A 23460-nucleotide genomic window follows, 5' to 3' on the forward strand; every position below is an offset into this window, starting at 1 on the left:
GACTTTTTCATAAGTTCCAGGGATTTATGGGTCTAAAGAAACAAACAGGAGGGATTTTTTTGGACTAAAAGTCGTTTAGAGTCTAACGGAAAAAAAGACTCAAAAGGAACTTTTTGGGACTTAGGGTGTGTTTGGTTTACGGCCATTGGTCGCCACGCCATGGCGTGGCGCGCCACAGGTTTGTGGCGGCCGTTTCATCCGCCTAAAAAAACATTGTTTCGTGGCGAAAGTACTTTGCATGTGGCAATGAGTGGCTTCCAACCAAACATCCCTTTATTCCACCCTACCCCTCCCCCGGTCCCATATGTCCCTGCGACCCGCCCCCGTCCTCGGCGACGCGCGACGCGGCGGTGGCGGCGACGGCGCGGCGAACGGCGGCGCGACCAGGCGAGGTCGGAGCGGGGCGGGGGGCGCGTGCACGGCATGTCCCAGGGGGCGGCGAGGCTCACCCCAGCAAAGGAAGGAGGCGGAACACAGCAGCGACGGGGTGCTCCATGGGAACGACGGCGGCCATGGGCGGAGCTCCGCCGGGAGGCCCTGTAGGATGGGGGAAACATCGGGATTATCACCGGAATGGGTCGAGGACGGTGAGGGGAGGCCATGGCTGCAAGAAATCGAGGGGAAACTCACCGGAGATGACAAATCGAAGAGGGCCGGGTTTGGGGAAGAAGGAGGTGGCGGCTGCAATGGAGGATTGGGCGTCTAGGGTTTGGGGAAAGGACCGTTCGGGTCGGTGTCCGCGGCGCAGACGCGCGCGACGCTGCCCAGGCGGTTGGGAGGGAGGGGGCGATGCCATCTCGTCGCGTTGGAGGCGGCGAGGCCTCGTCGCGTCGGAGACGGGAGGGGGCGACTGCTGGTTTGACGTGGGTAGCAGTAGCAGGGGTATTTGGGTCCTTTCACCACTATAATTAATGATCTCTAGTTCTTTTAGTCCCTCCAACCAAGCAGAGAGGGACTTTTTTTTAGCCGAGAGACTAAAAATAGTCCAGGGACTTTTAGAAACCAAACAGGGTCACAGTTGTTGATGCTACTGACGAATCAAGTTTGTGTGGCACGCTACACGGCTACTGCCTCCTCAAAGACGATTATATTGTTGTAAACTCTTTTTGCTTCCTCCTGAAATGAATTGCTCCTGCTAAGGTTTTTTTTAAAAAAATAAAAACTACATACACTTAGGAATCAAAATCAAAACTACCTCCATTGAGTTGAGCAAAGGGAACAAACATAAATGGAAGCGGAGAGGATGGCAAGCGAAGCCCAAAAACAGAAATCGGGTGGATGGATAAATAAAAGCCCAGCTGCCGCTTTGGGTTGGAGAATCGATGGCGTAGGCCCAGAGCGATCTAGTTTTGCTGCATCTCTCTCTCTCTGTCTGTATCAGAGCCTCCGTCTCTCATCTCCTCTCCGCCTCCGCCTCCGCCTCCACCCCACCCCACCCCACACCTCCGCCCGACCCCCGCCGCCGCAGGCAGGAAGGAAGGATGGAGGCCCCTGGCTCCCCCTACGCCTCCTCGCCGGAATCCGCCCCGAAGCGCGCCCCGCGCTCCCCTCCGCAGCAGCAGCAGCATCAGCAGCAGCCGCCCTCCGAGGAAGGAGGTAACGACGTGCGCCTCCCTCTCCGTCACACGCACGGGCTCGCTCTTCCGCATCTCTACATGGCCCTCCCAGTGTGATGTGCCTGGATCCGTGAGATCTGGGCCTCCGCCTCCGGCTCTGATGCCGAGATCTGTTAAGGATGTGCTAGTGTCGAGTCGCAATTGGTACACGACGACTTGAGCTGTGCGCCGCGTACCCTACTACGGACGGGGGTTGCCCTTTTGTTTTGTTTTGCTGTATATATATGTGTGTATCTCTAGTTTAGTTAACGTCACTGCATAGGACGTTCGATTTAGTGCCCATGTCGTGGCAATATGTGTACTGGAAGCAGTGTCATGGGGCTATTATGTGGGCTTGCCAGGGTTTAGTTATTATCATCATAGTATAACTGCTGGATGTGATGGTAGCTTTCCTGTACACGTAATAATAATAATAATAATAATAATAATAATAATAATAATAATAATAATAATAATAATAATAATAATAATAATAATGCCCATTATTATGGCACTCATGAGGCTTTGTGTTGTAAATTTTCCATTCTCTCTGCATAAGGACAAGTTTCAGTTACAGAATACAGATGCAGCCCTGCTGCCATTAAGTGTAGGTCATTGGATGCAAAGGTGCCAAATTCATCTTGTAGCGAAAGTAGCCTACAATATCTAACAACAACAGCTACTCTCACGAAAAGATGGGTTTACCTCATTTTTTAAACCATACCCCTTTGTGCTATACACACATGTTTGTGAAAACATGGTAATGCTAATTGTCAATGCATAAACCTTGGCACTCGGGGTCTCTGTGACTCTCTGATTGGTACCTGCACTGCTCATAGGCTAAAGTGGTTTCTACATTTATAGTCCTCCAGTTGAGTGAGCCCTCAGTCCTGTACACTTGATCACATAATCAATCAAATTGGCCACCTGTATGAACCCAATACTCTTCCCAACTATGTGAAGTACTTTGGGCCAGCTTAAAATGCCTTCTACTCTACTTATTGGATTAGTATGCAGTGTACATTGGATCTGTGAAAATATATTAGATCCAATTCGAGGGTACGTAGCTCACAGAATTCTCATATTTCATCTACCTTTTTTTATGGATAATATACTTGCTGTTTTCTACAATTTTGTGTCTTAAGTTTCTAAAAAAAAATCGTTTGGCTCCACTGACTGAGAGATATATACTCTACATGGTGGTTAACAGTTTTGACTGTGCAATGCATCATTCCTCACTCCTGTTTTTCTTTAAGTTAAAAGTTAGACATAATGGCATAGCTACTGAGATTCGAATTACTTCCACATAATTCTGAATTTTCATACGATGTTTCTTCTCAGATGACAAGGACAAGCCAACACATTTGAGGTTCCTGGTGTCTAATACTGCAGCAGGATGTATTATTGGCAAGGGTGGATCAACCATCAATGACTTTCAGTCCCAGTCTGGGGCTCGTATTCAGTTATCACGTAGCCATGAGTTCTTCCCTGGTACAAATGACCGAATCATCATGGTTTCTGGAATGTTTGATGAAGTAATGAAGGCCATGGAGCTAATTCTTGAGAAACTTTTGGCTGAGGTAAAACATTTTATTTTGCCAGCAACTATTTGGTGATTTGATGATTGATATTCTCCATTTACTTTCTCAGGGTGAAGAGTTCAATGAAGCTGAAGCTAGACCTAAAGTTAGACTTGTAGTTCCTAACAGCTCTTGTGGTGGGATAATTGGTAAAGGTGGATCAACAATAAAGTATGTCTCTTCTTTAAGATATTTTTTTTGTTCTATAAGTTCTATTCCCATTGTGGTAGTTGATTTTACAAGCTGATGCAATATAAGGACTCTTATTAAGTATATGGGCACAAACTAACCATGCTACGTTAATAAGAAGCAAGAAACATATCCTTTTCCTATTTTTCTTAAGCCTTCTAGTTGTTTGAATGGTAAATTTGTTTTTTCCATAGTTCTAAATATCTTGTGACTGGTTTATATTTCCATCATTTATTGCTTTGCTTTTTTTTTGTGTGTTCTGGATGCTGAGAGTTGGTGTGTTCTCTTTTCGCTTCAGGTCTTTTATTGAAGAATCGCACGCTGGAATCAAAATTTCGCCACAGGATAACAACTATGCTGGTTTGCATGACAGGCTTGTTACTGTCACAGGAACTTTTGATAACCAGATGAATGCAATAGATTTGATATTGAAGAAGTTATGTGAGGATGTTCATTACCCTCCTAATTTGAGTTCCCCATTTCCATATGCAGGTAAAATCCTAGCATTTCTGGCTACTTGATGTTACCACGTGCTAACTGGGTTGCTTATTTGAAAATGTCTCGTCATGATCTCTTCCTTGCATGTCTTTCATGTACTGCATATGCATTTCATGCTGGGTGATAGCATGCATTTCTTAGAAAAACATAGATGAGCTTGCTTGTGTATTGACATGTGGGATTTGCGGTACCATTTGCCAGGCAGAGGCACTGATGAAATTTTGATTCTATTGTTGAGTCACAACTTTCTTTTTCTGATTTCCTTCTTTTAAATATTCAGGTCTTACTTTCCCTAGCTACCCTGGTGTTCCTGTTGGTTATATGATTCCACAGGTGCCATATAATAATGCTGTGAACTATGGACCTAATGGGTATGGAGGAAGGCACCAGAACAGCAAGGTTAGTGTTTTTTTCTGGGTTGCTCTGGTTATTATTGTGCATCTCACTTGTGCGGATTTGTCTGTGCATTGCAGCATGCTGCGTGCAAGATGCTGATGCATGCATTCAGTTCATCTGAGTTGAAACTGAGCTATTCTATGTTCTTTTGCTATGCACTAGAAAAGAGCCTGGACGTCTGATACGTGTCATGTTAGTCTGTGGAATCATGCTATATTATCTATTCTGAACAAAGTCAATGAAGGCAAACTTTGATAGTAGAAGTTGGAGTTTTCATGAGTTTAAAGGTTATATCATGCTAGCTTTGTCATGGACACTATTGATCTTTTGTGGTCAATGGTCATTACACAGTGCCACCTATTAGAATGATCTTGATTGCAGTTTGATTACCTTGCCTTATAATGTTTTACACCATAGAGTTTTATGCATATATTTATGATTATAGGTAAGACTGCTTGTATGCTGAAATGTTTGAAATCCTAATGTTTTCTGTGAATGCCATCTTTAATTTTTGTTTGGTGACATTGCCTTATAATGTTTAATTTATTGGGTTTTGGTGAAAAGCATGAAAGAATTTAAGCCAAATTTACAATATAATTATTTCCATATCTTTGGCATATCTGCATTCCTGGATTGATTTGAGTTCTGATGATTTGCTGCTAAAATTCTGCAGCCCAGCACACCGATGAGATCGCCTGCTAATATTGATGCCCAAGAATCTATCACCATTGGTGTAGCTGATGAACACATAGGTGCTGTTGTAGGTCGTGCTGGAAGGAATATAACAGAAATCATTCAGGTAATTACACGTATGACTTGCATTTGGTTTTACTACAGCAGCATGTAAGTGACTAGTTGAACAATCATAAGCTGTATGACTACCTCCCTATATGATAGATATCACCAATTGCTTCTGCCCTCTCTGAAAATTCATGTTGGTCAAGTAGTATGCCCTCAAGAGAAGTAAATAATATCATGTGCTGTGTCATTATTTTTTAGAAATGTCCCTTCATAAACTGCTGCCTCCTTTTTGTTTGAATGAACTAATTTGGCACCAAAATTAGTCTCTTGATGAACACTTGGATATGTTGCAAATGCAGGCTAGTGGTGCTAGGATCAAGATATCAGATAGGGGCGACTTCATGTCTGGGACAACTGACAGGTATTTTCTTTCACACTTTTCACCTCTAGGACAGTAGAATTTGACAATATGAGAGTAATAAATATTTGAGTTGTGCTAAATTTGACTCACCGGTGCAGGAAAGTGACAATTACTGGAACATCAGAAGCTATCCGCACCGCGGAGTCCATGATCATGCAGAGGGTGTCAGCCAGTTCGGAGAGGTGATGGGCCCCTCTTGAAGACGGGAGGACATCCATGAGTTGTGTGGAGAGCCTTCTCAGTGCGCATGTTTGATGCAAACTGGGGGGAGGATGTGGGAATTGTTTTTTTTTCTTTTCTTTTTTGGGTTCCTAGCAAAGGTCGAGAAGAATCAAGTTATTATTGTTTGTTGCGTCCGACCGATGGTTTTTATTATGTTAGCATAAACTGGTAGTAGAAGATAATTAGGTGCGCCGTTTGGATTGGTTTCGGAATAGAGCGAGTTTATATTTGTTGGGGTCCATAACAAGACGCTGGTTGGCCTAGGGGGCTGCCTGCCTTGTGTCTCTTGTCTGTAGTTTGACAATTTCATTCCGCTGCTCAAGGATAGAAGAAATATTGATAGAGGAAGATACGACGGACTGGCTGGTTTTCTTTGGCTTTGCTGTTTGATCCAAAAAAATCTTGGCCATCCAAAGATATGGTTGCTGATGGCGTCAGTGCCAGTGGGTACATGCTTCGTCGTTTCACGTGACGGGAACGTTTTTGGTTGGAGGCTTGAGCAAAAGCTCCCCTATCACGCGTGGAAAGCCCCAACTTCAAAGTAAAGGCTGGTAGTCCAAGTAGATTGTTACTATTCAAAAAGAAAAAAGAAGGAGATTCGTCGCGTGTACAGCACCATGGGAAGTTTCCTACACCGATACGGATATGCCGTGGGCCCTGCCTAAGGATTCTAGAAGACTGTCCGGGCCAGGCCTCGGGGGACGGACGCGGTTGGGTGCACGGCGGGCCTGACCGACGGGAGCGGGCAGGACGAGACAAGCAGGCAACTACCACACCGCGGCGGCGGACCCTCTTCTTCTCTTCGTCTCCCTCACGCCAAAGCCAAAGACTTGGGTTGGTTCGCCCAGCCGCATCCACCTCCTCCCCCTCCCCCTCTCACGCCCACCACCACAGGCACACCCAAACCCTAGCTAGCAATCCCGATCCCACCCCAACCCAATCCGCCCCGCCCACAAAGTCATGCGAGATCACCCGACATCCTAGGCCCCCCAACCCTAGCAGATATCAGCAGATCCAGATATGAGCACCAGCCTGTCCCCGCCCGACTCCTCGCCGCCGCCGGCTGAGGTCCCCCTCGCCCCGGGCTTCCGCTTCCACCCCACCGACGAGGAGCTCGTCTCCTACTACCTCCGCCGCCGCGTCCTCGGCCGCCGCCTCCGCGTCGACGCCATCGCCGAGGTCGACCTCTACCGCCTCGAGCCCTGGGACCTCCCCTCCCTCTCCCGCATCCGGAGCCGCGATGCCCAGTGGTACTTCTTCGCGCGCCTCGACCGCAAGGTCGCCGGGGCCGGCGCCGGCGGCCGGGGAGGCCCGGGGAACAGGACCAACCGCGCCACGCCGCGGGGATACTGGAAGACCACCGGAAAGGACCGCGAGGTCTACCACCGCGGCAAGCCCGTCGGGATGAAGAAGACGCTCGTCTTCCACGCCGGCAGGGCGCCCAAGGGGGACAGGAGCAATTGGGTCATGCACGAGTACCGACTCCTTGACGCCGACGGGCCCCAGGTTGTCCTTTTTTTCTCTCTCTCTTCTCATCCCCCAAAACACACGCGATCTACGTACCTTAATACATACACTCGTCAATTATGATCATCTGCAAATATATACCTTCACTCAACCAAGGGGAACTTACTGTTTCGCCTTCTCCTACCCGATGGTATGGTAGGGTTCCATGGAAACCAGATGGTGTTGGAAAGTTGGAAACTTTCTGTAACCTGATGATTACCTGAAACAAGTAATCACACTCTCTATATGTATACTGAGTGCTTCACGAGTGTGATGATAGAATTGACAACACAGTACGCAACCCCTTTTGTTCTGAAAGACTGAAACTAGGACATATATCTTTTTTTAGTGCCATCTGATGCTTTTGTCAAGCATCCTTACAATGGTGTGGTGCTGCAAGGTACAATCTAGGAGTAATTCCAGAAATTATGTGACCCTGATCTAAAGAGGAATGGGGAAAAAAGGAATCGGTTCCAAGGGGGCTTTTATGTCCAATTTATGATGCTGATTTCTATCATGTTATTTTATGACTTGGCCCCTTCTTTTGCTTGAAGAAGAGATGCTCTCAATACTGATTTTTTCTTTTCCGCTGAGTGCGTAGGATCTGCACGTGGTGTGTAGGATCTTCCAGAAGCATGGTTCTGGACCACAGAATGGAGCACAGTATGGTGCACCATACATGGAAGAGGAATGGGAGGAAGAAGATGATGCTATTGAGAATGCACCTGCTAGTGGCACATCTGCTGGAATGGCTACAACCACATGTGCTGCGGATGAGGAGTCGAATGAGGAGGATGAGAATGGATATTGTAAAACCAATGAGCTTGCTCAGGTGAGTAGCACCATCTTGTTTGCCTTTTATGAATGTTGTAATTTTCTCAGATTTAAAACATGCTGTTGGAACTGTACACTCCCAACGCAATCTGAATCACTCAGTATTGCTGGGCATGCAAGCATGTTGGAGATTTTATATTTTCCCTGGATCGCTTGTTAAACACATTGATATTTACTTCTGCTATCGTTTGCCTTTATTCAGGCCCATGGAATGCTCAGCTCTCCAGAGATGGCCCCTCTCAAAGCTCAAGGTTCCAAAGACACCAGTGAAGGAAGCTGTGCTGACGGTGTTATTTCTCTGGAGGAGATTATGCAGGAACCCTTGTCTGCAGAGAACATAGGTAGATCTGAAGGGCAGAATGCCACTGATGATAACTTCAGTGTTGACGACTTATTATCTGCATGCCCAACGAAAGATAATGACTATGTAGGTCAGGATGGCACTCTGAATGGAAGTTACCCAGCAGATGGCGATTGCACACATTGGCCTTTGAGGGCATATAGTAATCAGAATTATGCCAATGGTACTCTTAGTGCTGAGGGGTTCTTTGACACACAGAATGATAGCAATGGGAATACATATTCAGAGTACCAACAGGCTGATGGCTTTCCAGCACCTCACCAAGTGGATGGCAGTATGGTATTTTACGATGCTCCATCTGATTACAACTTGGTGGATGGAAATGATGACTTTGTATATTTGAACGACCTCCTCAATGAGCCGCTTGGAAATGAATCACTCTTTGATGGAGATGATATGATGGCTTACTTTGATGCCACGGAGAATGATTTCAAGTATGATATTTTGGGTTCTGCGCAGGGTTCAAATTATCAACTTGCAGACATGCCATTGAACTTTTCCCAAAAGGTGTGCCTTTGAACTGATATATATACCCTCCGTTCTTTTTGCACGTTATATTTGCTTTGTCCTAAGTCAAACTTGTCCAACTTTGACCAACTTTGTCCTAAGTTGGACAAGTTTGACTTAGGACAAAGCAAATGTGACGTGTAAAAAAAATGTGGAGGTACATTTCCTTCGCTAGTTCTGTATAACATAGGCTAAAGAACTAATTGGTGATAGACTGATTGCTAGTTCTGTATAACTATAGGCTGAAGAACTAATTAGTGATGACAAAACATGCCTGTCTTTTCTTTCTGGTGATCAACTGTGCTGTTCACTTCTTTACAGGGTGATAACAAGGACAAGTTTACACTTGATGGGATCTCAAAGTCTTCGGAAGAAAATACTCAATACAGTGCGTCTTCATCTGGTTCCCACAAGGATCTGTATCCAGATACTGCAATACCAGGTACAGTATTCCTTTTCTTGCTCGATCACTTTGAAAATTGTGGTGACTGGTGACTGCACTTGAATTTTACTGTAATTGAACTCACACCTGTAATTTGATTTTAATTTTCCCTTGCCCCGGGTGTGCCAACAGATGACACCGTTGATAAAACTTTCGGAAAGCGCCTTGCCAGCATGTTGGGCTCTATCCCGGCTCCACCTGCAATGGCATCAGAACCGTCAGCGACTGGAAAATCTGTTGGCGCTCTCTCGGCTGTCAGCCCGAGCTCGATTCGTGTTACGGCTGGCATCATCCAACTCGATGGCCTCACTTTTACTGGTGTCTCTGAGCGGTGGCCCCTGCAGAAGAATGGAGACTTCAGTTTGCTTCTGTCTTTCACCGTGGAGAGCGATGTGCCATCCAAGCCTGTTGGTTTTGAGCAGGCTACACGGATGAGTACCATCCCCATGGTGCTGCGCAGCGGCATGTATCTTTTCTTTGTATCAGCCATGATTCTTCTGTTGAGCTACAAAGTAGGGTCGTGTATCTACAGCAGGTAAGTTAATGTGGCCCCGTTCCGTCTGAGGGCTGTTACATTTGATTTGGAACGTGTCCCCTCAACGAGGGTATAACAATGGAGACAATTTGTCTTTGAACATTTATCTTGCAAACCATTCTGACTTGTTAAACATGTACTGAAAAAAAATAAACTTCCGATGGTAGTGATGGTTCGTGCTGAAACCATGTGCTTCATCAGGAAGGGACACAGCAGTGTATCTATTTTTTTCCCTTTTTTTTACTCTGGGAGCTAGGGCGGTAGGGGCCCTTGTATCGTTGTAACCTTGCAGAAAAATTAACTGGTTAACATTATTATTTACATTATTTGCTAGTTATTTTGATAAGGTACTTGCTGGGTTGGACACTAATTGGCTGTGTGTCGCTATTGATGTTGGAGATTTTAGATGGCCATGGCTGTGGCAAATGGATAGTCTTGGTTGGATATTGTAACATTTTATAACCTTTAACAGATCTACTGGCGTTTTTATTTGATAAATAAAGTTTTATTAGATTTTAGGATCATTAGATACAAATATCTATTTAAACACCCTTGGCCTTTGCATAGCGGGATGCACACATTGAGCATTGGTATGGGTAGAATTAAGGAACATTGCAGTAAAGTGTTGCTCAGCTCACCATGAGCTGCAAAGCAGAAGAGTACTTTCGCTTCATCTTTGGTCGAGCAAGAAGCCATGCGTGGCTTGGACTGCCTGCAGTTCGAGCGGGCAACTAATGAAGCGGAGGCGTATTGGTGGTGATGTGAACTAAAACCGGGTGGCAGCAGTTCTGTCTTCTGTGCGCAGATGACTAGTCTGATGCACACACTAAAGTTTATGGAAAATGGGTCAAGAAAAACTCGATGGAAAAGAGGAGGTTTTCATAACTTGCTAGAATCCGTAGAGCAGCCCGCATACTCAAAAAAAAATATATATATGACGAACACAAATGAAAACATATCCCTGGAAAGCCGATTGTCGCATCTACCTTTGGGGGCCTGTTCATCGAACTAACTGTTTTTGCTAAAGGCTGCAGCCATTTTTCTTCAGCCATGATAAACATGCAAGGGATGCTTCAGCGGTCAAACCAACTGTGGTTTACAAACTGCGGTCAAACCAACTGTGGTTTACAAACTGCGGTCAAACCAACTGTGGTTTACAAACTTTTCTAGTTTTCACTCCACGAAATCAACAAACTGAAAATTAACTTTACAGGCAGGATGAACCAGTCCAGACCTCCATTTTTCTACCACAACGCCTGGCATTTTCAGCAAAATCTCTGCACGAAACCAAAGCAACTGTATGTGTAAGCGTAAGACCACGACCATCACAACTCTAAGAGCCAACTCTCACGGACAGGACCCCTGATTGCATCTGAGCTCACCTGGCGAAATCAGGCTCCCCCAGACCCCCACCGTCCATTCAAGCTTCAGTAACTGCACATCTCATTTCGCATAGACATTCAGCCTTACTCGAGCTGTCACATCCGGGTGAAGCTTAATCTCTGCAACATACTCCCCGGTTTCACGGATTTCTGGAACTGTCACAAGCCTCTTGTCGACATCTCTACATGACACAGCTTGCCAACAGTAAGCAAAACCATAACAAAACGAGGAATTATATTAAGCCTTTGTTAGGAGTAAGAGGATGTATTACCTATTAAGTTGTGACTTTATTATGTCAACAACATCCTGTGCTGTGACGCTGTGTACAAGAAAGGATTTTGTCAGAAAAAATGGAAGTAAGGGGAGACAAGATAGATGGTGTCAATTTAGAACTTGCCTTCCAAAGATTTGTTTTCCTTTTCCGCCTTTGCGTGGAATCTTGAAAGCCCCGATGGTTTCAAAAACTCGAGCAAGTTGTTGTGACTCTTCTTTGACCTAATGTAAGTAGAGAAATGTTGAAGGCTATAAATATCAGCGACTATTGATAAGTACACTCAGTCGCAAATGGCATCAATAGAATTTGATAAATGTATCATGCTTAGACCTATTGAATGATAAGGCTAAACTGCAAGTAAAGTTTCGTCTCCTCAGAACAAAGTATGCTAGCTGAAGTTAACTGCAACTCCGTTTCTTATTGACTGCAATGGTTTTCTTACCCGCTTCTTCTCAGCTTCTATTCTCTCCTGTTCGAGTTGCATTTCCCTGCAAACAGAAGTAGAGGAAAGAAATTTTGTCACCTTCTAATTACAAATCCAACATTATGTGTCGACCACTTAATCTATCGATATTAAACATCATTATTAAACAAATATGTGAAAGCCAACAATTAAATATCATTATTAAACATCAATCGATTCTCTTGGCAATGTGTACCAGTAAACAGCAAAGATCATGAGCAGCGAGAGATTTTTTTTAAAAAAGGAGGGCTACAATGCAGCGAGAGCGTGCAATTACTTGAGGACTTCTGGGGTTAGAAGCGTGGCCTTGCCCTTGGGAAGGAGGAAATTGCGGTAGAATCCAGCTCGCACCTTCAATGTATCCCCCTTCCGACCTAGTTCTTCTATGTCGTCTGTCAGTATGACCTAGGGGAAGAAAAGCAGATTCCATGTAATGCTAAGGGCAGGGGTAATAGATACAAAGGATGAGCAAGTGAAACTGAACATTGTCAGATTACAATTACATGTATGACTAACTAATTGATGGCACAGCTGAGCACAGTGGTTGAACAGAAGACGACTTGGTGATTGGCCCAAGCAAGAGGCGCGAAACGAATCTACAACTACAACTGTAGAGGCCTAGACTGTGGTACGCTGCAAGTGTCGGACCAAGTAGTAGGTTACGGGAGGAGGAATGGGGGAGCCGACCTGGCGGTACTTCTTGACCTTTCCCTGGGCGACGATGACCAGAGACGTCGCCCGGCGAGATGCCGTGAGGCGGCGCGAGGAGGAGGGGGAGGGGAAGGCGGACGTCAAAGACAGCGTGGACGGCGACGCCATTGCTCTCCTCGCTTCGCTTCCCCTCTGCTAGCGGCCAGTCCTGCCTAGCCCTCTGCCTCTCGCCCGCTCCTTTCTTATCCACTAGTACTAGGCTCCCGACCAACCTCTTCCTGGGCCTTTCTTGGGCTGGTACCGGGCCGTAACATACCGGGCCTCTTCAAAAATCCTCTCTCGGCTCGCGCTCTCTGCTTCTCCGGCAGACACGACAGATTGCTTGTGTTGGCGCCACCGCCGCCGCCGCTGGCCAGACAAACGCAGCGGAGGAAACAAAGCCAAGCACCAGCAGCAGCGGAGGAAACAACCCGCCCTTTTAAAATTTATATAAATGTGCTCCCCGATCGATGATCGCTGGGCTTCCACGCCAATCCACACGCCCGCACCGCATGGAGCAGCTCTACCCGCCGCAGGCCAGGGCCGGCGCCGTCGATGTCGCGGCCTTCGTCCTCTCCCGCTTGCCCCACCACCCTGCCACCGCGCCCGCCTTCGTCGACGCCGCCACGGGCGGGACGCTCTCGTTCTCCGCGCTCCGCCGGGCCGTGCTCTCCCTCGCCTCCGGCCTCCGCCTCGGCCTCGGCCTCCGCCGCGGCGACGCCGTCCTCGTCCTGTCGCGCAACTCGCTCCTGCTCCCGCAGGTGCTCCTCGGCGTCCTCGCGGCGGGCGCCGTCGTGGTCGCCGCCGACCCCGACGCCACGCCCGCAGAGGTAGCCGCCGCCGCGCACGCCTCGGGCGCCGTCATGATCGTTGCTGAGCCGGACGCGGCTGGGAAGGTCGCCGGCGTCGGCGTGCCGCTGCTGCTGACGTCGCGGTCGCCGGACCCCCGGACCCTCTCGGCGGAGGAGCTCATCGATGGTGGTGACCCCATGGCCCTGCAGCCTGCGGAGCCCACCACCGTGGACGTGGAGCCGTCCCACGACGACCGAGCTTTCCTGGCCTACTCGCCGTCGGTGGCGATGACGCACGCCGACCTCGTAGCCGCCGTGGCAGGGGCAGGCTTGGGCTTGCCCACACCTGACGACGAGCAGGAGCGCCGGGTTTGCCTCGCGTCTCTCCCCATGTGCAGCGCCCACGGCTTGCCGCTCGTCGCCCTGGGGCTCCCCGCTGCCGGAGTCACCACGGTGCTCGTGGCTCCGCCGTCCGATCCAAGGGCGGCGAGGGAGGCCGTGGACGCGCACGGCGCCACGGACGTCGTGGCGGCGCCGGAGGTGGCGGTAGCTCTCGCCGGTCCAATGGCACCAGACGCGGCCAAGCTCTCCTCGCTTAGGAGGGTGATGGTGGCGCCGACGCCGACGCCGTTTACGCCTGAGGCACGCCACGAGTTCCACCGGAGGCTGCCGTGGGTCGACCTGACGGAGCTGTCCGCCGGCACACCCGCCGCCGCTTCAGAGCAAGAGCTGCAAGGAGGAGGAGCAGCAGCAGCTCTGATGCTCGCACAAACTGACGCTGCAGTGATACAGTAAGGATGTCTGCCCTTCTTCCTTTCCTAGTCGCCCAACAATTACGTACCACAACAACCTGACAACCTTGGCATAATGCCATTTTCCTTTCAGGCACAACAGCCAGCCAGCAGAACAAATGTCAGCGACAACAGACGAGGCCAACTCCCCGGTAAATAGAATCTCCTCAAATGGGAAAACAAATCATATAGTAGCTAGCTATTCTCTCCAACCATATAACTCACCAACATAGTATAATACAGTACAGCACGGGCTCCTGGTGCAATTCAAAAGGACAACCGGCCTATAGTAACATCCGATACCAGAGATAAATATTTCTAAATTTACGCGGTATACATAAAATTATCTTTCTTCCCAGCCGTCACAGCCAATGGACACCTTTGTATTGTTTCATTTGTAAGTAATAACCGTCCACCCAAAACGAAAAAGGGTATGAAATGACAAAAACAAAGAGGTAGCTAATAACTAACGCCATAAATTCAATGTGATACAATCCCAATCTTTGGTATACTGTTATGTTCTTACTGTCGAATGTCTAAGCCTGCCTACCGAAAATTTTCTTCCAGGTGCCACCACTTAAGAAGATCCAAAAGATTATTTTGGGAGACATCTTTTCAAGATCAACCACAAGCAAGATCTTGAGGAAGCACCCGGTAACTGGCATCAGACAAGCTGTCTCAAAACTGTAGCAGATCCTCTGCTCTCATTTCCTGTTCTCAAGCTGCCTGTCAACCTGATGAAGCACGATCCAAGAGTTACAGCCATCCAAAATATGTACTACCAACTGCGGAGTTATATAGTAGGAGCCGATAATTTAAAGTTTCAATCAATTTGTATGGACTCTACTGTTACTATTGTATGGAAGCAGTCCAAAGTTTATGATATGGAAGGGAAAAATTTGCAGAGTTTATTATGCACTTAAAAAAGTTACAATTGCCGACCTCCAAAATTTCAAGTGACAACCTTTGCAGTTTTTGGTTCCATAACTATGAACAGATAAAAATCCAAATTCAAAAGACCTCCAGAAATCTTTGAGGTTAGGTAATCACATACTTCTCCCCTAAAATTCAAGGCAAACATGATTTTAGAGTGCCGTCTGCCGTAAAAATCCGACATAGGCTATACTATCTACAAGGTTTCTATTGTCTTTTGCTAAGCAAAAAATTCCAGGATTAGATAATTCTACCAGATATTTGATATTTTTCTTCAGAGTTAAATAATACGATTTAGCGACGCCGTGATGAGGTGTACCCTTGAGAATTCATGAGTTAGAACTCTATTAAACAAATTTCTAACCAAAAAATAGGTGTGCACAATGAAAGCCATAAAGTACTGTACAACCATAGCTGAACGCATGGACATTATTCCATCCAAGCATGATGCACATAGGACTTACTATTCATCATCAGAGACCTCTGCACTTCCTGCCACCCACTTCCAAACGCCCCCAGATTTTTGTCTTTGAGTAGTTGCCATGGTTTGTTCCACCTGAGATATTTGTCGCCGCAGTACTTCCAGCTCATTCTCCAAAGAACCAGCAGATTCCAATCTCTTGCGTGCAGCAGCAATTTGGGACTAAAGTTGAGGGATTCAGGAAAAAGGCAAGCAATAAGGAGCATAAGAAGGAAAGCTGAAAATAAGTATGTTCAGGTGCAGAGAATCGATTTTGTGTGTAAGTTTAGAACCTCAAGTTTCTGACATCTTGAACCCTCTGCTGCTAGTTGAAATTGAACTGATTCAAGTTCCTTTCAGAAGGCGAAAGAAAAATCAGAGATTGTCAAAGAGAATCAAGAATTCCCTATTGCAGAACGTAATCTAAAGAGGGCTTTACCTTTGCCAGTTCACCGTATGACTGGTTTGCCAGGTCTAATTTATCCTTTAGTTTTGAGTTCTCATCACGAACTTCTGCCAATCTAGACTCTAGTTTATCTTTCTCTCCATTAATCACATCAATTTCAGCAACAAACTTTTTTGAAGAACTTGCAGGTTGAGCTTTCTTAATGTCAAAATCATCTGTAGCAACAATATCTCTGGTTTTCTCATCTGTAGCAGTAATTACAGCATATGCAGCTGTTACAGAAGCTGCGGCAGCGGCTGCAGCTGGTGACTGGAGAAGACGAGGTTGAACTAAATTTTTTGCTTTGAGTTTCAAAACAAAGATCTGCAGCAAATCCTCATTTTAGTCAGATAGTTTAAGAATGACAGGAATCAACCAAGGGGTGGATGGATCTAGAATAGGAGGTTGAACGCATGAATCGTTTACAAGGTACTATGATTAGAATTCCCCTAAATTCATTACCTCGTTGCTATATTTCCCATTGTAACCACCAAATGCAATTAGATTTTTTTCTCCATCAACTGTGGTTGAGCAAAGGGTGAGACCCTGTAAAGTATAAAATAAGCAGAAATCAAAAGATAGTATTAAAAATATGGATGCCATCTAAGGAACATGAATGTGCTTCATAATGGCATATTTGATTGTTGCCCACCAAAATGAACAGGAAGCTTGCATTTCTTTAAGTTGATGTTGAAACAAAAAACAGTTTCAACTGAAAGTACCAGAAATGGCACGGCATTTTATAATAGAGTTTGCTTCTCACTAAAGTTTAGATGTAAAAGCTGTAGTTCATCCATCCCTAACATCTATCAACAAAAGCAATCTAACCAAATCTAGACATATAGTGTTCAAAATATATGAAAACATTGTTAAATGTGAATAATGATATTATACAAATAAGTACTTGTACAACAGGCAAAAGAAAAAGAAGTTATTGATGTGTCCATTTTATTATCAGCCATGCACTTCTCGAACATGAACTTGCACGTGGAGCACTGAAATAAAACTGCCTTACTTTATGAAGATTTTAGCTAATTCCCGAACTAGGAAACACAATTGCACAAACATGTCTTACCTCGCAAGCTAGTGGATCTCGAGCTGAGACACTGGTGACCACTGACCAGACAAACTTGGAAGCATTCATTACAATTGTATCAGTGGAACCTGTGACGTGTGCATTTTCTTAGATACCGGAGTATATTAGTGTAACTGTACAAAAAAAGACTAATTATGGGAAACATGTGCGTATTACCACTTGCATTATCTCCACCACCAACAATGTACCATTTTTCATCAATCATTGTACCAGCATGGCCGCTTCTAGGAGCTATATGTGCACCTTGGGTGTCAGGTTGAGACCACTCCAGCTGTTAACATATATAAAACTACTTAAACCAAGTACTGAAAAAAAAAATCATCCCTGCATTCAGAGTTTCAAAGTCTAGTGCTAAACTTCTGTGGAGAGTGAAAAAAAATAGAACTGCATGGCTGCACCCTTCTATAGAAGTACAATGTGATTTGTTTAGAATGTCTGCATGTCACCTCATGAAGTTATGATGCATGGTAGTTTCTTTTAGTCATAACAGAATGGAGTTACATCCTTTATTATACTGCAATTATTATTAACTGGGTACGATTTTGAATTTTGAAGTCCTCTTAAAACCGAAAAACTACAATTAGTGTTGTATGATTTGAAGGCATCAGTAAGTTATCCAAGAACAAGTACCAATGTATGCATCGGCACAAATCCCTGCTTTGGCAAATTTATTTAAACTTTCAAAGTAGTTAAACACATAAATGAACTTGTATAACCTAGCTTACGAAGACCATTCAGTACTTACAGTTTGCAAGTCAAGTAGGTAAAGATCACTGAAGCAAGTAGAGTGTGAAGAGCCACCAAAGATCAGAAGATAGTGGTCAGCATAAACAGCAGCTGAATGATCGTACCTAGGAGTCGGACCACCTTTCCTGTTTCACAATAGCAAGCAAAACAATAATCTCAGCAACAGCTCAGAATTACATAAAGATATTTCCAGCACAAGTTGTAAGTGGTTCTTACTCTGTTTTCACTTCTTCCCACATCATTGTCTCCAAGTCAAGTATATGAAGATCATTCAGCAGCCTTCTCTTGTTATCCTCTCCACCAAACATTAGTAACCGAGAACCAAGTAGGGATACAGATTGACCGCCTCGAGCTGTCTAGTGCAAAGTATTAAAAAAAGAATTCAACAAGGTCATAAGTAAACATTCTACCAGTTCAATCATGAATCACTTTGTTTTGAAGTTCAGATGAAAAGATTCTTACTGGGACTTTTCCATAAGTATCAACAGCAGACCAGCTATTGGTTTCCACATCAATAAGCCAGACTGCATCCAGAAATTCAACGCTGTCATTTGCTGAACTGATTGCAAAGATATAGCTTCTTAATATTTATTGGGATCATCCCTCAGTTTTACAAGAACTTATTTTTTTCGAGAATACGCAGGAGGAATGCAAAGATAGGCAGTCCTCTTGCGTATTCTAAAAAAAATGTTATTGTAAAACTGAGACATTATTCCAAGAAATATATTAGCAAGTTGTATTAAATAGGAGAGACAACTTCCTGTAGCTCATACCAGATTACCAGGTGCTAGGAAAATGGGGTACATTAAGGAAGAACTACCATATGGTGAATAACTGAGCTACCAACTTACTGAGGATTATGTTCGAGCAAATTTGTGATGCCATGTTTTGTGCTCTAGATTCTTTTTTTTTGTTAAGAAAATTGGAAGGTTTTCCTGAATAAATACCTGAAACCTTATTTGATGATGACAATGACCTTGTGTTCCCAGCTACAACCACAAGATTGTTTTTCCACTTGACCTAAGTAAAAAAAAGGGGGTCAGCATAAAGCATAATGGCTTTTTGGATCGAACGAGTGGATGAGGTTATGGGGCTACAAAACAGTCAAATTTCCATTAAAAGAAAAGGATGCCGTGTTTACCAAACTGTGGCCTGTTAATGCTGGAAATGATCCACCTGTGGCATTATTTTCAAGATTCAGCTGATTTGAGTCCCTAGTAGGATTTAATGCTGACCACGTGAATGTCCTAAAATCAAAAACCTGGGAAAAAGTATATAGGTGAAGGAGAAAGCACATGAGACGAGATTAGTTAAAAATATGTGTTAGTGCCAAAGCCAAACCTGGACATCTGATAGAGAGCGGCCATTGCGACTTCCTCCCACCACGTACAGTTTATCTTGAACTACTTGCGCAGCATGCTGTCATGTTTTAGCAACATTCAGCAGTATAAGCGCACAATCAAACCAGGGTATAAGGACAGAAACAGGACTCATGGCATCATGCGCATGATCATTAGCTTCTCTATGTCTTACTGATGGTTTGTGTTCCGAACTTAAACTTTGTGATTTCAAATTGGATGTACATTTAATTTATTCTGTGGTTTCACCTCGAAAAAATTACTCTGTGGTTCATTTCGTCAGCCTTGTAGAATACTCCAGAGACACATCGAAACCAGTAGTAGTGCTGAGTTAAAACTAGCAGCCAAACATGAAGGGGATACCACTAGAGCAAGGCCGACATTCTGCACTACCCATCTGGTTGTATCGAGTAAATGTTGACCCAATCGCGCATGCTAGGAATTAGTAAGGAGTACCGCCGTCGCAGGATCACGCAGAGATTACTACGGCAACCGAAGAAAGAGCACACGGCGAGAAATGCCTTATAATCGCGCGCAGTACCTTATACCGCGCGGAGGGGCGCGGCGACCCCCCGGCGGGGCCGAGCAGAACCCAGTGGTCGTACGGCGCGGCGGCGAGGCAGGCGTCGCCGTTGATCCCCTCACCCATTCCCCACCACCTCGGATGAATCTACGAAGCCAGCAGCCTTGGCCGATCCCGACGCGGGATTCCTTGGCTGGCAGGCTTGGCTTGGGAATGGAGAAATTGACTTGGGTGGATCTGTCCGAGGGAGGGAGGGGACTACTTGCGCGGTGCGTAAGCACCTTGGGAAAACGTATCTAACACGATGCGTAAGTACGCTGGGAAGATGGCATCTAAAAGAAAATACTACTATTGAGGACCAAATTAAAGATATATAAAAGAAATACTAAGTAGCAAATTAAAAATATATATATCTCTCGTTTTGAGGCTCAAAATTAAACAGAATAGGCTATCCACTGGTGCTCCCGCACAGGTTAATTATAATTAATACAAAAGTAATTATAGCTAATAATTATAATTATCTATCTCATACTCTCTTTCATCTATTAAATATTCTAACATGTACTCTAAAACATATATTTATTATTATCTAGTTGCAGTAGATTTTATTTTTCATTGCACATCCATGTGTATTTGATATATATTCAATTGAACTATTTGTTTATAAATTGATATTCTTATCCCTTCCATCGTACATATATATATATATGGTAACACATATATCATGTGTAATATTTTTATATAAATAAGAACATAAATACGCCTCCAATGATCTGTCGGGGCATCCTAGTCAGTGATCGCAACTAAAGCTCAATTGAATTACACCGCAAACAAAGCTAACAAGAATCTAGCGACTTGAAAATGTGATACAATGTCATCAGGGGATAAAGCAATTATAATCAATTCCTGCCTATCCAACACACCAATATATACTATGGGGGTGTCTACTTGCTGTATGAAGGCAACTACTAGGCTTTAGACACTGTCGGGCGAGGTTTTTCTGGCAAGGAACGAATAAGAAGAAGAAATACCACATGGTAAAGTGGGAGGCCTTGCCAACCCAAAAGAATGGGGGCTTGGGTTTCTAGATGTAAGAATAATGAATATATGTCTGTTGGCTAAATGGCTGGAGAGACTAGAGACAGAGGATGATGATAGTCTTTGTGTTGAGCTGTTGAGAAGGAAATATTTGGGAAATAGGAGTATATTTCAAATTGCTAGAGTGAATGGTTCTCAGTTTTGGAGGGATTTGCTATCTATTAGGCAATGGTTCGAGGGGGGGGGGGGGTATCAAGGTTAAGAGTGGGGGCTCATACTAGCTTTTGGGAAGATACATGGCTGGGTGACTGTCCACTGAAAATCAAGTTTGAGCAGATTTACAAATCCTGTAGAGATCCACACATTTCAGTGAATCAAGTGCTGCGAGAGGGGAGTTGCCAGGTGGAGCGCTCTCAGAAGATCGCTGAACCAGCAGGAAAGCCAAAGTGGGCTCGACTATTGGAGTTGTTGTCCCAAGTGACACTTTGTGAGGGAAGAGACCAGATGAGTTGGGTGCTCGAGAAAAGCGGCAAATATTCCATACGATCATTATACAAAGCTCTAACTTTCGGTGGTATTGAGAATAAATTCCTGAGGGACATTTGGAAATCTAGGATCCCGCTGAAAATCCAAATTTTGATCAAGATGGTGTACCATGATAGAATTCAGGCGGAGGTCCAGCCAAAAAAAGGAAGTGGGCAGGTCCTGACGATTGTAAACTTTGTGAAGAGTTAGAGATAGTTGATCATGTTTCTTTCCAATATTCCATTTGCACTGTTTCTTTGAATCTTTATAAAACAGATCTTTTGGCTGGGCTGATGCCCCATGGTCTTTTGGGGGGGCCTGATTGGGAGTTTCCTTTTGGACAGGAAGGGCGGAGTTAGACATCTCTCTCTTTTTGTGTGTGTAGGTGCTTTGACGAGGACATGACATCTATGGATATGACCATGATAGTTAAATACAAGGTGAGCTTGTTTCTATATTTGTATAATGATTTTTGGTACAATTCATTTGGTTCCACTTGTACATGTCAATCTTTGATTGTAGGCACAAATGTAAAGTTGAACTTTTGGTTCGTCGGCAGACTGATAGTGAATCATTGCGAGCATCATAGCTCAGTCATTCGGAGTGCGATTGAGATCCATGAGCTCTTAATGGAAAGCTTATTTGATAAGCTTTCAAATAAATTTGGTCCCACATCAATATCTCGTTGGCAAGATCTTCAAATCATCAAGACATTCTACCATTGTTTCTGCCGGGAGCTACGTCGTTGTCATGGGCCTAATATTCACCCTTGAGATCCTGATCCAAGTTGGAGCACGATCCAGGGAGGTGGAGAACATCCAAAAAAATCTCTTCGATGTCCTCCACCTTGGCCACCACCTTAGAAGACCAGCAAGGGAGCCCCAGCCAAGGTGGAGGCCCAAACCGATTGAACTTCGAGTCTGATTTGGAGTCCAAGAGCAGTCAGTACTAAAATGGACGCCCAGGTCGCATACAGGCTCGGATTTGGATGTTCTTTATATGGATGGAAAGATAATTTCAAGACGCTTCCAATGGCACTGGTTTCATACCCAAATTCATATGGAGTCAACGGAAATCGTCCGAGCAAGTTGACGTCCAGTTTCTGTCCCGGCGCTGCGACGCCGTCTTTCGGTCTTTGGGCCTTGTATCGTGTTGGAGCCCATTAGGGGTGCGTCCAGAGAGTCTTGCACGACCCTAGGGAGTTTATTAGCAGCCGCCACACCCTTGTTAGGGTTTAGGTTTTGCTTAGATTAATCTGCCAAGAATAGTTTCGCCGTTCATCGGTTTGTGAGACCCCAACTCTTGAGTTTAATCATACATCTGCAATTTGGTTGCTTTCTTTCTCGTTCTTGCTTGTGTTCTTCGATTCGCAGACAATGATTAGCCTTCATGGCGAGGTCAACCGGGCAGCGCACGATTGATAACCAGAGGAGACGTGGTGCTAAGGTTGCAGAATTCGGATCTGTGTGATCTAAAATCGAATCGGTGCGTCGCGCTCCATCAAATCGTTGTTTATCCCCACCTGACGAAAGGTCGAGAACCCACGCCCCATCGTGCTTTGCGGGCGCTTTGGAAGACAACCTCATCTTCATTGACAGGATTGTGGCGACGCCGGCGGCGGTGGTCCACAAGACCCTCGCGTTGCTATCGCACTGGAAAATCCAGCTGAAGAAGGAACAACGAGTAAAGATGGAGCTTATGATTGGCGAGCTGTCAGCGAATCTTGTGTTAATCCGAGCCCTTTCTCTAGCAGTGGACAGCCTACATGCTGTGCATCCTGAGCTGTTTCGTTTTGTTGCAAGATTTTCTGCTGGGACGAAGTTTCCTTTTGGTTAAACTTTCTTGTTGACTTGGTGTCAGTGTGTTCCAGCAAATTAAAAGGGGAGTAAAATGCACCGTGAGCATCTAAACTTGCAGCGCTATGTCAAATAGGTCCATGAACTTAGAAACCAGACATCTAGCCCCTCGAACTTGCGAACCCGTTCATCTCAGGTCCAGCCCAGTTTTACATGGCTTGTATGGCACTGTGCGGCCGGGATTTGGTACAGTGACCCCGGATTTGATACAGTAACCACTGTTTTGTTTTTTATTTTCTACTTTATTTCGGCTGAATCTT

General features: G+C 45.1%; 5 protein-coding genes across 6 annotated transcripts; 3 read left to right on the forward strand and 2 right to left on the reverse strand.

Moving 5' to 3' along the window:
• Positions 1–1318: 1318 nt before the first annotated feature.
• Positions 1319–6011, forward strand: LOC120650351 (protein BTR1-like). Of its 2 annotated transcripts, XR_005665582.1 has the most exons (9): positions 1324–1596; positions 2937–3175; positions 3246–3346; positions 3663–3856; positions 4143–4261; positions 4932–5057; positions 5359–5420; positions 5519–5667; positions 5779–6011. XR_005665582.1 is itself a non-coding variant. In XM_039927466.1 (8 exons), the coding sequence occupies exons 1-8, from the start codon at positions 1482–1484 to the stop codon at positions 5604–5606; spliced, it is 1044 nt and encodes a 347-aa protein (XP_039783400.1). In that variant the 5' UTR covers positions 1319–1481; the 3' UTR covers positions 5607–6001. The 2 variants fall into 2 exon arrangements, 1 of the variants encoding a protein (XP_039783400.1); XM_039927466.1 differs by having other exon boundaries at positions 1319–1596; positions 5519–6001.
• A 393-nt stretch (positions 6012–6404) lies between these two features.
• On the forward strand, positions 6405–10173 carry LOC120650307 (NAC domain-containing protein 53-like). The gene is made up of 5 exons (XM_039927382.1): positions 6405–7148; positions 7750–7980; positions 8185–8850; positions 9172–9292; positions 9425–10173. Exons 1-5 carry the CDS (start codon positions 6663–6665, stop codon positions 9829–9831), a joined length of 1911 nt encoding a protein of 636 aa, XP_039783316.1. The 5' UTR covers positions 6405–6662; the 3' UTR covers positions 9832–10173.
• Positions 10174–10783: 610 nt separating this feature from the next.
• On the reverse strand, positions 10784–12845 carry LOC120650382 (50S ribosomal protein L9, chloroplastic-like). The gene is made up of 7 exons (XM_039927502.1): positions 12635–12845; positions 12225–12352; positions 11927–11972; positions 11608–11705; positions 11482–11529; positions 11210–11391; positions 10784–11104 (listed from the first exon to the last, which is right to left on the reverse strand). Exons 1-6 carry the CDS (start codon positions 12764–12766, stop codon positions 11271–11273), a joined length of 573 nt encoding a protein of 190 aa, XP_039783436.1. The 5' UTR covers positions 12767–12845; the 3' UTR covers positions 10784–11104; positions 11210–11270.
• Positions 12846–13040: 195 nt separating this feature from the next.
• LOC120650344 (4-coumarate--CoA ligase-like 3) lies at positions 13041–15130 on the forward strand. The gene is made up of 2 exons (XM_039927453.1): positions 13041–14219; positions 14314–15130. Exons 1-2 carry the CDS (start codon positions 13108–13110, stop codon positions 14450–14452), a joined length of 1251 nt encoding a protein of 416 aa, XP_039783387.1. The 5' UTR covers positions 13041–13107; the 3' UTR covers positions 14453–15130.
• On the reverse strand, positions 14524–20047 carry LOC120650313 (acyl-CoA-binding domain-containing protein 4-like). The gene is made up of 14 exons (XM_039927392.1): positions 19800–20047; positions 19242–19319; positions 19042–19161; positions 18848–18920; positions 18363–18424; positions 18117–18256; positions 17899–18025; positions 17310–17424; positions 17133–17221; positions 16520–16603; positions 16052–16381; positions 15906–15965; positions 15617–15795; positions 14524–14953 (listed from the first exon to the last, which is right to left on the reverse strand). Coding segments are annotated over exons 1-14 (1566 nt in total). The 5' UTR covers positions 19908–20047; the 3' UTR covers positions 14524–14952.
• Positions 20048–23460: the final 3413 nt, after the last annotated feature.

This window comes from Panicum virgatum, chromosome 1K, assembly GCF_016808335.1.
Source record: "Panicum virgatum strain AP13 chromosome 1K, P.virgatum_v5, whole genome shotgun sequence".
NCBI classification, from domain to species: domain Eukaryota; kingdom Viridiplantae; phylum Streptophyta; class Magnoliopsida; order Poales; family Poaceae; genus Panicum; species Panicum virgatum.

Coding starts and splice junctions, on each gene's coding strand:
- LOC120650351 (XM_039927466.1), top strand. CDS start 1,482: ATGGAGGCCCCTGGCTCCCCCTACGCCTCCTCGCCGGAATCCGCCCCG. Junction 3,857..4,142: donor TTCCCCATTTCCATATGCAG/GTAAAATCCTAG, acceptor TTAAATATTCAG/GTCTTACTTTCCCTAGCTAC. Junction 5,421..5,518: donor ATGTCTGGGACAACTGACAG/GTATTTTCTTTC, acceptor TCACCGGTGCAG/GAAAGTGACAATTACTGGAA.
- LOC120650307 (XM_039927382.1), top strand. CDS start 6,663: ATGAGCACCAGCCTGTCCCCGCCCGACTCCTCGCCGCCGCCGGCTGAG. Junction 7,981..8,184: donor AAACCAATGAGCTTGCTCAG/GTGAGTAGCACC, acceptor GCCTTTATTCAG/GCCCATGGAATGCTCAGCTC. Junction 9,293..9,424: donor TCCAGATACTGCAATACCAG/GTACAGTATTCC, acceptor GTGTGCCAACAG/ATGACACCGTTGATAAAACT.
- LOC120650382 (XM_039927502.1), bottom strand. CDS start 12,766: ATGGCGTCGCCGTCCACGCTGTCTTTGACGTCCGCCTTCCCCTCCCCC. Junction 11,973..12,224: donor CTAACCCCAGAAGTCCTCAA/GTAATTGCACGC, acceptor TTCTGTTTGCAG/GGAAATGCAACTCGAACAGG. Junction 11,392..11,481: donor ATAAAGTCACAACTTAATAG/GTAATACATCCT, acceptor TGTGTCATGTAG/AGATGTCGACAAGAGGCTTG.
- LOC120650344 (XM_039927453.1), top strand. CDS start 13,108: ATGATCGCTGGGCTTCCACGCCAATCCACACGCCCGCACCGCATGGAG. Junction 14,220..14,313: donor ACTGACGCTGCAGTGATACA/GTAAGGATGTCT, acceptor TTTTCCTTTCAG/GCACAACAGCCAGCCAGCAG.
- LOC120650313 (XM_039927392.1), bottom strand. CDS start 19,907: ATGGGTGAGGGGATCAACGGCGACGCCTGCCTCGCCGCCGCGCCGTAC. Junction 17,425..17,898: donor ACCTACTTGACTTGCAAACT/GTAAGTACTGAA, acceptor ATATGTTAACAG/CTGGAGTGGTCTCAACCTGA. Junction 15,966..16,051: donor CATACGGTGAACTGGCAAAG/GTAAAGCCCTCT, acceptor GCCTTCTGAAAG/GAACTTGAATCAGTTCAATT.